Here is a 13,588-nt window from a genome sequence, read left to right as displayed (position 1 = left end):
CACTGTTCTGCTTAAGCCAACCCAAGCTGACCATTTATCATCTTAACCAAGAAAGTTCCAGCTCAGCCAGCATCAGTCTTAAGTGGCCACCAGTGAGGAGCATCCACCGGCCCCCGGGGTGCTGGTTAGCTCCTGAAGTCTGTATTCCCTCCTGGAGTGCATCAAAGTCACTTGCCTACAAGTCACGGGCCAGCCTGACCCCCCAAGAACACACAGAGCCCAAGGGCTCCACTGCACAGGTACCAATCACAGCCCATCCTAGGAGCTGACACTGGGCTAAGCAGACAGAAAGTAAAGATACAGAAGCCTGGCCCTGCCCAGGGAGCGCCAAAACGTAGAAAACATGAACCTCACAGCTAAGTCCAGTGACAGAGGTCTGCACGGGTGGGGAGCCACCTAACTCATCTTGGGGTCTTCCTGCAGAAATCACAACTGCCCCAAGTCCCCAAGGTTGAGAAGTCAGTGAAAGAGTGGGTGAGGGGACCCCCAAGCCGAGGGGACGTGGCATGGAATCAAGAATGGGTCCGACCTGCCACTGTGCAGTGCAGCATGGGCAGAGTGGGGAGGGAGCCAGACAGATAGGCAGGGTGCCACCAAGGAGTGCAGACCTTCCCAACTGCCACTCTGGGGCGAGGGCATTAGCTGTTCAGACGGAGAGGGAATTGCTAAGCTGGAGGGCAGTGGGATGGCAGAAATGGGGGGTGGGAACAGGCCTGGGCTTGGGCAGTAAGCGCCCACAGGTTGGATCCTCAGTCCTGCTGCTCACCAGCTCCGCAGCCTCGAGTAAGTTACTTCATCTTCCTCTGCAGTTTCCTAATCTACAAAATGGGGAGGCCACAGTCACCCTGACCAGCACCTTGCAAGACGGATTAAGGTGCCGAGTCACATGCTTCTGAGGCCTAAGTCTCACGTCTGTTTCTGAGATCAGGATGCACCCCGGTGAGGGGCGTGGCTGGCATAACTGTCTCCTCTTGCAGTGATGCACCCCAGGGACACACAAAAGTGGACCTGCAGGAGGCCACCGGCATGGTGCTGGCTTTTCACCCGCTAAGGCAGTGGACCTTCCAGCCCCAAGGAGAGCAGTGGCTCACATGTCCTCCTTTTTCTAAAGGGCTCTTGGCAGTGGAGCTGAGGGAAGGGATGCTGTGGCTGGACTAGTTCGAGAACTTTCCATGTGGCCCAGCACAAGGACAAAGATGAGCTCCCAACCCCCTCCAGTGTTCAGCTCTTCTTTGTACAGAGACAGAGACAAAAGTTAAATTAACACACTCCCTGGACCCTTAGAGCTGTCAGCACCCAGCACTCTCTCCCCCGACACCCACCAACCCATTCTCCTCAGCTCTGCTTCCAGGTGGCCCCTCCTTGACACCTTTGGGGACCCTTCCTCAGCGCACACAGAGCTCCCCGCTTCCACACTCTCCTGTCTGTGTGTGCTGATCTGAGGACTGCAGTACAGATGCTCGTCATCGGGCAGAAAAGAGTGAGTTACAGAAGCTGGGTTTTAGCCAGGGCGCTCTGATAGAATCCTCCTTCCTGGCTTCAGGGAGCTTCCCAGAGGAGCGGAGTGCTGGCGGGGAGAAGTGGGAGGAAGCACGGAGGGCAGACAGGCCAGCTGCCTGCTATGCAGCCAGAGGGCCTCTGGCCTTTACACTCTGACGGCTCACGGGGCAGAACTGACTGGAAGTCCCTTAGTGCATCGTGCTGGCAAGGAGTTTGGGGAGGGCGAGGCCTCCATTCACTGTGTGCTGTGCCCATATGACCCAATAATACTTGGTTCTAACAAATTTTGGTAAATTTGTAATTAAACGTGAAACATGGGAAAATGTTTGAAACATTTATTAAGTGAAAAAGAAGTTACAAAACAATATTAAAAAATATAAGGTGGGTGCAAAAGACATGATCTTATTGTAAAAAACCCTAAAGATTCCACAAAATAAACTTAGTAGAGCTGAAGGATACAAAATCAACAAACATCAGCTGCATTTCTACACATTAACAGTGAAAATCCAAAAGAAACAAAACAATTCTATTTAAAATAGAATCAAAAAGAAAAAAATACTTAGAAGTAAACTTAACAAAGGTCAAAGACTTGTGCGTGAAAACTAGAAAACAGTGCCGAGACAACCAACAGAAACACAAATAAATGGAAAAACAGCCCATCTTCATGAATCGAAGACTTAATATTGTTAAGATGTCAGTAACATCCAAAGCTGTACAGATTTAATGCAATCCCTGTCAGAACTGCAATGACTTTTTTTTGGGGGGGGGCAAAAACAGAAAAACCCATCCTAAAATTCATATGGAATCTCAAGGGACTCCAAATAGCCAAACAAATTCTGAAAAAGAACAAAGTGGGAGGTCTTACACTTGGCTGATTTCAAAATTTACTACGGGGCTTCCCTGATGGTGCAGTGGTTGAGAGTCCGCCTGCCGATGCAGGGGACACGGGTTCGTGCCCGGGTCCAGGAAGATCCCACATGCTGCGGAGCGGCTGGGCCCGTGAGCCATGGCCACTGAGCCTGCGCGTCCGGAGCCTGTGCTCCGCAACAGGAGAGGCCACAACAGTGAGAGGCCTGTGTACCGCAAAAAAAAAAAAAAAAAAAATTTACTACAAAGTTATAGTAATCAAAAGAGTGTGTTACTGGCATGAAGACACACAGACCAATGAAACAGAATACAGATTTTCAAAAAGGCTGCCAAGGCCATTCAATACAGCAAAGGACAGTCTCTTCAACAAGTGGTTCAAGGAAAACTGAATATCCACATGCAGAAGAATGAGACTGGATCCTTACCTAACACCATCTACAAAAATTAACTCAAAATGGATCAAAGACCCAAAGGTTGAACCTAACACTATAAAAATTCTTAGAACAAAACATAGGGAAAAAGCTTCATAACATTGGATTTGGCAATGATTTTTTTAGATATGATAACAAAGGCACAGGCATTAAGAGAAAAAATAGACAAACTGGATTTCTTGAAAACTTTTGCCCATCAAAGGATACTATCAACAGGATAGAAACGCAACCCACAGAAAATACTGGCAAATTACATATCAGATAAGGAATTAATGTCCAGAATATATAGAGAACTCCTAAAACTCAATACAAAAAAACAAAAAAAGTAAAGTAAAGTAAAAATAACAAGTGCTGGTGGGTATGTGGAGAAATTGGAACTCTGTACTCTGCTGGTGGGAATGAAAAATGGTGCAGCTGCTGTGGAAACCAGTATGGCAGTTCCTCAAAAAATTAAAAATAAAATTACCTGTGATCCAGCAATTCCACTTCTGGGTTTACACCCAAAGGAATTGAAAGCAGGGTCTTGAAGAGATATTTGTACACCCACATTCATAGCAGCTTTATTCACAACAGCTAAGAGGTGGAAGTAACCTCATGTCCATCGATGGATGATGGATAAATAAAATGTGGTACGTCCACACAATGGAATATTATTCAGCAATAAAAAGGAAAGAAATTCTGATACAAGCTACAACATGGATGAACTGTGAAGACATTATGTTAATTTGCATAAGCCAGTCACAGAAGCACAAATACTGTATGATTCCACTTATATGAAGTCCCTAGAGGAGTCAAATTCATAGAGACAGGAAGTAGATGGTGGTGCCAGGGGCTGGGGGAGGGGGAACTGGGGAGTTACTGCTTAATGGGGACAGAGTTTCAGTTTTGCATGATGAACAGGTGTGTGGAGATTGGCTGCACGACAATGTGAACATACAGAACACTACTGAATTATACACTTAAAAGATGGTTAAGACGGTAAATTTTATGTTATGGTTTACTTTGTCACAACTTAAAAAAATGCTAACCAAAACCAAAGCAAACCATAAATATGTATACAAGCTGGAGGGGCGTGGGAGGGAGGTGGGTATGGTTGTAAAGGTGTTCGAACCATTTGGTCTTGACTGCTGTGTTTACATGAACCCTCACAGGTGCAAAGCTGTGTGGGACTCAGCAGCCACCCCACACAGATGAACGCTACAACTAAGAGTGGGCTCTGAGTGAGGCAGGTGGGGTCTGTCAACATCATCGTGACATCAGACTGCAGCTTTGCCAAACGTCACCCCTGGGAGAAACTGGGCAAAGTGTACAGAGGATCTCAGCTGCGTGGGAATCTACAACCACCTCAATAAGGAATAAATGCGCATATGTACACATGAAGCCTGTTTTCTAAAAACTGCATATATGTCTGTGTCTGATAAAGGTAAACATCAAAACACCAGTGGCTGTCATCATGAAGCGGATGCTTTTCTCGTGCAGGTGACAGTGCGCACGTCCCACAACCAGCAATCTCTCTGGAGGGAACCCTGCACCTGAGCTCTCTGCTCTCTGCGGGGCAGGAAACCCCTCTGTCCAGCTGCCCGCCTGCCAGGCCTCTAGCCCTCACATCGCCACAAGCAGCTCCTGGTCTTCCCGCCCAAACCTGCCATCTCGGTCAAGGCCTCACAATAGCCACACGACTCGCGACTTCTCCGGCCTCAACTCCAGACCAGCCCCTGCCCCCACTGGTAGTCCAGCGCCCGCTTCCTCTCCACTCCCACCCAGCGCCCACCCTGGCTCTTTCCCTCCTGCCTCCATTCCCTGCACTGAGGCCTCCCCTGACCACCCAGCTTGGCACAACAACCCCCCTAACACTGATCTACTTTCCCACGTACTGTAGGTGTCGTTTCCTTTATTGCACGTCTGTCTACTCTGCCCACCGGAACGTAAAGCCCGAGAGCTGAGTCACTTTTGTCTGCTTAGTCACGGGGTCTCCCCAGGGCAGCAACACACAGTAGGCACTCCATAAACACTTGATGTTGTGAAAGGCTGGGCAGAGGCCCCCAGTTCTAACACACATTCCATGTCACTAGCATCCCAATCCTGGGAAGGTGGGCAGGGGAAGCAGAGCCCTGGCTGCACAGAGCCGTCTGCAGCTAGGACCTCCACCGCTTCAACCACAACTTCTTGGTCTCCCTAAGTCAGCACAACTGCAGGGACACCTCAGGTGTCAGGTGCCTGAGACATTCAAAACACAGCACAGGAAGGAAGCTGGAGCAACCGTTGTTGGGTTGGGTGGTTTTTTTTTTTGCGGGGGGCGGAGGGGGGAGGGCGGGCCATGAACTAGAGTTGAAGAAAGTGCAGGTATATCATTTACAGACCTCCCCACGTCTCCTGCAGCATTTGCCAACACACAGTCAAGAAGGCTTTGGGGCTTCCCTGGTGGCGCAGTGGTTGAGAGTCCGCCTGCCGATGCAGTGGGCACGGGTTCGTGCCCCGGTCCAGGAAGATCCCACATGCCCCGGAGCGGCTGGGCCCGTGAGCCATGTCCGCTGAGCCTGCGCGTCCGGAGCCTGTGCTCCGCAACGGGAGAGGCCACAACACTGAGAGGCCCGCGTATCACACACTCACACACACAAAAAAAGCTTTGGTGTTTCTTCATACTCTTTTCTCCTCTAATTTTACAGAACAGAGATATTCCTTAAAAGGTATCTGCAAGATGAATTTCTATAAATGGAGTCATCCCTCCTTATCTAGATCCATTAGAGAATTAAGAGCAGTTAAGAACAACTTTCCAGGCTTCCCTGGTGGTGGAGTGGTTAAGAATCCGCCTGCCAATGCAGGGGACACAGGTTCGAGCCCTGGTCCGGGAAGATCCCACATGCCATGGAGCAACTAAGCCCGCGCGCCTAGAGCCCGTGCTCCGCAAAAAAGAGAAGCCACCGCAATGAGACGCTCGCGCACCACAACGAAGAGCAGCCCCTGCTCGCAGCAACTAGAGAGAGCCCACGCGCAGCAACGAAGACCCAACACAGCCAAAAATAAAAAAAAAATTAAAAAAAAAAGAACTTTCCCATAGAGGAGAAAGTGTGTTTAACAACAATCACAACTAAGAAAATAACACTGTAGTTAATAATACTGTATTGCATATTTGAAAGTTGCTAAGAGAATAAATCTTAAAAGTTCTCATCAGGAAAAAATAATTCTTTAACTATGTGAGGTGACAGATGTTCACTTATTGCGGTGATCATTTTGCAGTATGAACAAATATTGAATCATTATGTTGTACACCTGAAACTAATTAATGTACGTCAATTAAAAAAAGAAAAAAAATAACAACCCTACAATATCATTTAAGTGGAAAATGCATGGTAACACTTCAGCTGTCTGAAGGGAGGCTACTCAATAAAAACACTGGATTTATTATGATATCGGGCATTTGGCTAAGATCTTGAACAACCCAGGTACCTTTATAATGTGGTATACACACTAAACAAAATGTGTTTTCAAAAAGCACTGTTACCCAGTTATTTTTTCCAAATGGTCTGAAAGACCATATTAAAAAGTTTTAACAATGTGTTCTCCTTTTTGTATTTTCTTTTTCTAAATTGAACAGGCATTACTTTTATAAGAAAAATTACTTTACATTTTCCACATTACAAGCATAAAGTCACAAAGTGCTCCATTATCCAGATCCTCACACACCATTAACGTACCCTAGAGCAATCAGATTGGCAATGGACACAGCCAAAAACAAAGCAGCCGTCCTGTTCCTCAATAGCAGCTCCAGCTCAGAGCCCTGGTGCTTCAGGAGGAGGAGGCTGAGGCCCCTCAGCATACAGGCGCTTCAGGAAGGCCTCTCGCGGGGCCGGGCTTGTCACCCCGCGTCACTGAACCTGGCTCCTCCTCCCCATCTGCTCCTTCACAGTCTTACTGATTCCACGGGCTCCCCTTCCCCCCCTATCTCACACCCCACATTTGACCTGATGACTACATTCACTACTGTAACTCTAATTTTCTGGGGAGGTGCAAACATTCTGTATCTTGAGTGGGGAACAGGTTACAGTGTACCTGTTTGTCAAAACTCACCATGTCTGTGCATTTCACTATGTAAATTACACTTCAACACCAACATGCGTGTATGTGTTTATGTATACCCCCCACCACCACACACACACTCACTGCACCACCACTGCCCTGGCCACCTCTGGATCACTGCCACAGCCTCTTCCCAGGTCCTCCAGCTCCCGCCCTTGCCCCCATGCCCACTGCCCGGCCGAGTCCCAGTGCAGTGGCCAGCAAGATCTGAGAGCACGCCAGGTGTGGGACTCCTCTACTCGAGCCGCATGGAGGGCCCGTGCGTGTGGGTCCTCCAGCCAGTCCACTGCTCACTTGGCCTCACCTCCTGCTGCTCATGCCTCCCAGTGTTGCTCCCACATCCTTGCTCTTCCTCAGACCCACCAGGCAAGCTTGCTCTGGCCATTCTCGCTGCCTGAAATGCTCCTTCCACAGAGGGCCGCCTTCCTCACCTCCATCAGGCCTAGGAGGTTGCCATGATGCTCTGTCCAGGTGCCCTCCCTCCAGTACTGAAACACGCCCCCCCACCTCCCCAGCTGTGGGAGTGTTTACAGCCTGTGACAGCTCCTCAGCAGAAGAACTGCTTTGACCAAGATCAGGCCTCCTGGCAGGGACAGCCTACACCTGATGACTGTGGATGTGGGAGTATAAAGGCCTGAGCCCTTCATCCCAATTCGGGACAACTCTGAAGGGCTCAGCCAGCCCCCCAGCAGGGCCAGTTGCAGCTTCTGTGGTACCTGCATTACCGACCAGCTCCTACCTGTCCAGCCCTGCTTCCCTCACGCCCCGCAGGTGGGGAGTCCAAGAGCACCCCAGGTATGTCTTGGGCACACACACCCTTGGGCACACATCCAGCTCACCGCCTGCTTCCTGCAACGAGGTCTCTGCTCACATGTTACCTTCTCACTCAGGCTTCCCCAAAGAACCTTATTTAAACTCCTCCCACCCTACCCCTACCCCAGGGCTTTCTCCCGCACTCACCCACCTACCACTCTCGTTTATGAGGCCTGCCCTCTGTCACCTCAGTAAGCTCCCCTCCTGCATCTCCTTTTCTCCTTACAGAAACTTACTGTCTCAGTTCCCATCTACCAACTGTACCGTCAGGGATGTTTTCTTTCTGCAGCAAGTCAGAGAGAATTTCAAGGGTAACCTACTAAGTCACGTGACAAGTCCTGAGAAGGGTTGACTTCAAGGTTCATTCATAGCAGCATAAGCAGCCACTCCTTCCACCTTTCCCTCCTGTCATCCTCGGTGCGAGCCCTGTCCTCAGGGTCACAGGCTGGCTGCCACACACAGACGCAGTGAAGTCCAGGAGAAGAGAGATGGGCCTCTCAAGCATCTCTTCTTACCTGATTATTCCCCAGAAACCCTGAGCAGACATCCCCTCCCAGTCCTACTGCCTAGAATGGCATCACATGGCTGTTCCCCAACGAGGCCTGGGCACTCACCCACACTCCAGCTCAGGGCTATCAAGACCCTGAAGAAGAGGGCAGACAAGAGGAAAACCCTGGGGTTCTGATGGAAAGGAAGAAGTGAGTGGGCATCCAGTGTCCATGACATGCCCTCCCTGCTCTTTAATGACGTGGACGAACCGATGGCCCGCTCCCGCCTCCAGGTGTTGCTGCTCGTCTCGGCAGGATAAAATGTGCTTGCATCAATGTATGGTCCCCAGGGCTCATTCCAGACCCATGTTTCATGAGCCAGACACCTCTGCAGTCCACAGGCAAACACCCTGGATGAACAGGGTAGCCTCGTACCTCTGGGGAAAACGGGGGGTCAAGGCAGGCAGCAGGTCCCCTCAATGGCCAAGGCCAGGCACTGCCCAGAGGTCCCTCCCAGCTGTGTAACTTCAATTCAACTCATAAGGTGAAAACATCTTTTTAACCACTCCTTAAATTAAAAGAAATATTTAAGAAAACCTCATTTCCTAGCCCCTCAACTCTACTCTGTTCTCAGCATACTAAAGAAATCAACTCTGAGCGTCTCCAATCTACACAGCTACCTGCCTCTACCCCGTGTGCACCTCTACCACTGACCTCCCTGCCTCCATCAGGACCTCTCACCTAGGCCCAGGGAATGCCTACCAGCTCCTCTGGGGCCTTCCAACCACATCCAGCCTCCTCAGAAACGCCCCATGCTCCCCTCTCGCAACCCCCAGAAGGAGTCCAAGCTTCTAGGCAGGTGCTCATGGCTCTGCCCTGCAGCCCCACCTGCCATCACCTGCGCAGTCCCTGTGCTAACATGCTCCACACGCCAGCCCTCCCTGGGCCTCCACTCCTGATGCTCCCACAGCAGTGGCACCTCCTCTGCCTCACAGTCCTCCTGTGGTCCAGACCCAGTCCAAGGGCACCCACAGACCACGCCCTCCTCCCCAGGCTACCCTCTGCCCTGCATTCTAGAATGTGGTCTGTTCCCCTCTCCCACCTGGCACAGTTTTCCGTGCACAGGGAGTGTCTTTTTACCTCTGATCCCCACAGAACTTCTCTCCAGAAGGGTTCAACGTTCAGTGTATAAATCAGTGTAAATCCCACAAGTGTATTATCTAAGGCAAAATCCCACCCAGTTTTCTTCCGAATCCTCTTCAGATGTATTCTGGTTATTTTTAAAAATCACTTTACTGTCTTCAGGTGTTAAGTCAGTGTGACACTGTGAAGAGAGTGTGCATTTCCTGAGCCTTTGCAGGTGAGCAGGCAGCAGCCAAAGCAGCTGTTACCCGCTTCACTTAACAGACCAGGATAAGAGACATAAAGAACCTTCTGTAACACACTTTGGTGAGCAGCAGAGCACAGAGACTCAAGAACAGGACTATCTGACTCCAAAATAATAGGCAAATTCCTTGTCCTCAAGAAGCTTACAATCTAGTCGGATGGATGAAAAGGCCAAATAACGATACAAAGGTACTCTCACCTAGAGCAGTTTCCCAGCCTCGGCGCTATGGACGTTGGGCCAGGTGACTGTTGCAGAGGAGCATCCATGAGGCTGCAGAGCATTCTAGTTCAGCGGCATCCTGTCCTCCACCCACATTCCACCCCCTCCAGCTGCGAAAACCAAAAATGTCTCCAGACTCTGGCCTGTTTGAGAAGCCCTGATCTGGGCCAACTGCACAGGTTACCTGAATGACCAGGGCAGTCACAAAACGTCACTACCGGGATGCCTCCTGGCCTGTTCTCAGAGCAGCTGTGCAGAGCCTTTCCACACCCAGGCCAGCTTCATTACTGGGTCATCCTTCCTCGAGTTTCCCCTTCAAACTGACATTCATTATCACTCAGGTGCAGGACATGCCTCAGAAGAATGTCTTAAATCCTTTGTGGAATGAGAAGAGGTAGGGAAAAGAATCCAATCATAGGACAGGAGAAAAAACACATGCCATAAAGCAATGCAGTTAACTGACAAATTATCCCATTATTGAAAATTTGCCATACACCTTTTTACAACACTGCCAGAAACCAAAGGAGAATGAGTGTCCTTTCAGTCCTGGCCCTTCTGGTTAGAATGGGCTTCACTAAAGAGCTGTGCATGAACACCACAAGAATTCCAGAAAAACTCTCAGGGACAAAGGCCCTGCGATGGGAAGAACCATGAATCTCAATGATTCTCAACATACAAACTGCATTTTCCTACAACCAAAAACCCATTTGCTTTCAGTTTCTAACAAATATATGGTCATAACCTAACTTAGAAATAAACCTTATTTTGGCCAAGCCTAAGATAAAATACATAAGGAATGCCATATCCAAGAACACAGAGTAAAACACGTGTGCGTGTGTGTGTGTGTGTATGTGTGTGTGTGAACAATGCCTGGCACATAGCTTCAACTTTACCAAGGCCCAGAAAGTGGGGTCACAAGCCCAACAATCTACAGCTAATAAATGATGACATCTTGAATCCAGTCTGATTCCATGCTCAAAGCTCATTACTGTGACATGACTTCAATATTTAACCGATCACCTTAGAACAGTGATTCTCAACTGGGGGTGACCTGGCCAACAGAGAGCAATGTCTGGAGACAGTTTCTGTTGTCACAACTCTGTGTGTGTGTGTGTGAGTGAAGATGCTACTGGCATCTGGAGGGCAGAGGCCAGGGATGCTGCTAACATCCTACAACACAGATTGGTCTCCACAACAGTTATGTGGCCCAAAATGTCAATAGTGCTGAGACTGAGAAACCCCTTAGAGGAAAGGTCTCACTACTATCATCAGCCAGGAAAACGAAGACTGAGAACACACCTGCACCCAACAAACACTTCTCTCTCTGCTTTCAATTTGCCTGCTTACACTATTTGATGAATCCTGCCACCTCAGGGAAAACGCAGGGCTCTCTGCTCCCTCCTTCTTCAGGCTTTCAGACCCCAGAAAAAGTATGTTCGTGCTGCATAATCAGTCAGGAGACTGAATGCAGAGTCAGGAAGCCAGAAAGTGCAGTGATGCTCTCTCCAAACCACCACGGTCTTTTGGGTCCCTTAATCCAAAGCACGTTCGACTTTACTGGCCACCACCCACCACTTGGGCTCCTGGCTAAGCAGCGCTCGCCCCCAGCAGCTCCCCCTATTCACCAGTCTTTAAAGGACAGCTCAGTACTGATCCAGACCATCAGTATGTCCTTCAGGAGAGCAGTAATTTACCCGACAGTCCTGAACACTCAATGAGACGGGTGATTCCAGGAGATTTTAAAAGAAAGGAAACCTGACAAAGAACAGGTTTAAAAGAGTCTCAATTTCTTCTATTATCTCGGGGAGCACTTTGTTTTCCTTCCCAAGCAAACACCACAATCACGCTACAAAGAAGGCAGGGCAGATACTATCAGGTTCTACTCGAGGACAGTGGAGAGGCTGCAGCAACAAGAGGCCCCAGGCCCACAGCTCAGCCCACCCTGCCAGGCGGGGACTACTGGCTGCGGCCTGGCTGCAGACTCTCCCTCGTTTGTGCCTAAACAACAGCTTAAGTATCCTGACTTACTTGTGCCTACACAGCATAAAACTTGTGTCCTACAAAGGAGCTTATCACTAAGTTATAAATTACATGGTAGAAGGAAGGCTGGAGAAGGGTACACAATACACACAACCTCATCTAGGCAGTGTCAAAATGAAAATTCCTTCAGACTTCACTTGCACAGCAAACTAGCTCATAGTAAAAACTTTTCCCTTCCTGATTCACAAGCATCATAATTTATAATTACTGAACATTTGCCCAGTTCTCCAAGGAAAGATCTCACACTACACGTCAGGTAATGGGCTTGGAGACCAACACAGGAGAAATGAAACCAGAGTTCACTGCTTTTGCTTTCACATACTGTCAACCCAGCTGTCTTAGTAAGTTATGGCAACCTCAGCTCTCTTACCTGCTCAGCCAACGTTTATCGCAGACCCTCTACGTGAAAGGCACTGCTGAGTGTGGCAGGGAATGCAGAGGGGAGCGAGGCAGTCTGCGCCCTAGGGGCACAAGGAATGTACACCCACAGGGACAGAGCGCGTCTAGTGGAGTAACTCAAGAGGAATGGTAACAAAAGGAAAAGGGGACCTCACCCGGGCCCTGAAAAACGAGAAGGATGTCCTGCTAGAAAATGGAAAGGCTGCAGCAATAGAAAGCAAGCATCCTGAGATCAAGTTCAAAACTAAAAAGCAACACACTTAAGAAAGGCAAAAGCATCTACCCAACTTGTTCTAAAAGAAAACTAGCTCCCTCTAGTCGCACAGCAAAGTAGAAATGAGGAACAAGACAGAATCAGGGTGACTCTTTGCCTACCAGCAGTCGGGCCATCCAGGTTGCGGGCCCTCAGCTGGAGTATTGCTCCCTGGGCTCACTGCTACCAGTAGGGGATGGGGGCTCGCTCCCCTCACCTTTCTAGGGGGCGAAGGCCAACTCCTGCAGCAAGTGTGCGAACCAGGTAGAACAACAGCAAAACTTCTGGTTACCGCGCTTCTCTGTACCAGAGTCTCTTCCCTACCAGAGGACTGGATGAGTCCCCTCCCTGGGTGTGCTTTAGGGCCGCTGCCCCAGAGCTAAGGCAGGCCCTCTCCGAGCACACACCTGTGCCCCGTGGGCCCCATCCGAGTCGCCCTCATGCTCCAGCTCAGTGTGAACGTAATACCTCGGGCTGGGGGATCTCAGCCCAGAATCACGGTCCCCCACCTAAAGCACTGTCACCAGATCCAGCCCCTCTGGCATGGCAGGACGTGCCCATTCCAGGTCTACACCCCGCTACTGAAAGGCCACTCCGCTCCAGTTTCACACACTGGACCGTCCTGGCACATCCCGGCCGGCGCCCAGGGCCGCTCCCCGGGCCGGGCAGCTAACCCTGCCCGGACCACGGGCGGGCGGCCGAGGGCTTGGAGCAAGGGCCGGGGCGAGGGCGGACGTGGCCGAGCACGTGCCCGGCTCCCGGTCTCCTCGCGCGAGGACAAAGTCCGCAACCGCCAGCCCCGCGGCGCGGGCACCGGGCACTCGGCGTCGGACGAGGCGGGCAGGCCTGCGCGCGGCTCCCACCTGGCTCCAGACCACGGCCCGTCTCCAGGCTCGGCCCCCCGCGACCCCCGCGCGCACTCACCATTGTGGTTGACCCAGGTCGGCTTCAGGAGCTTCATTGTTCGGCCGCCGCCGCCGCCGCCGCCGGGCTGAGGCGAGAGCCGCGTCCCTCAGCGCGCCCGGGCCATGGAGCCGCCGCCGCCCGCGCCGCCCGCCCTCCAGCCGCCACCCGAGTCCAATAGATCGGAAGAGCGTGGCATCGTCGGCCCGCG

The 13,588-nt window shown here is 50.6% G+C and overlaps 1 protein-coding gene across 4 annotated transcripts in view; it reads right to left on the bottom strand.

The window, feature by feature from the left end:
• The window catches only part of LOC114894921 (protein HIRA), a 74,375-nt gene extending 60,851 nt beyond the window's left edge, over positions 1-13,524 (bottom strand). For 2 of the 4 annotated variants that reach the window (XM_029222106.1, XM_029222096.1), the window contains exon 1: positions 13,399-13,524. In XM_029222106.1, coding sequence (XP_029077939.1) covers positions 13,399-13,435 — 37 coding nt within the window. In that variant the 5' untranslated portion in view covers positions 13,436-13,524. The remainder of the gene's footprint in view (positions 1-13,398) is intronic. The other 2 variants (XM_029222124.1, XM_029222130.1) reach the window with 2 other exon arrangements.
• Between the last annotated feature and the right edge of the window lie 64 nt (positions 13,525-13,588).

The sequence above is a fragment of the Monodon monoceros genome, unplaced genomic scaffold (genome assembly GCF_005190385.1).
Source record: "Monodon monoceros isolate NGI ecotype Baffin Bay Population unplaced genomic scaffold, NGI_Narwhal_1 Super_Scaffold_1, whole genome shotgun sequence".
Classification (NCBI taxonomy): domain Eukaryota; kingdom Metazoa; phylum Chordata; class Mammalia; order Artiodactyla; family Monodontidae; genus Monodon; species Monodon monoceros.
The sequence above is the reverse complement of the archived record's forward strand: the minus strand, read 5'-3'. Positions and strand labels throughout refer to the sequence as shown.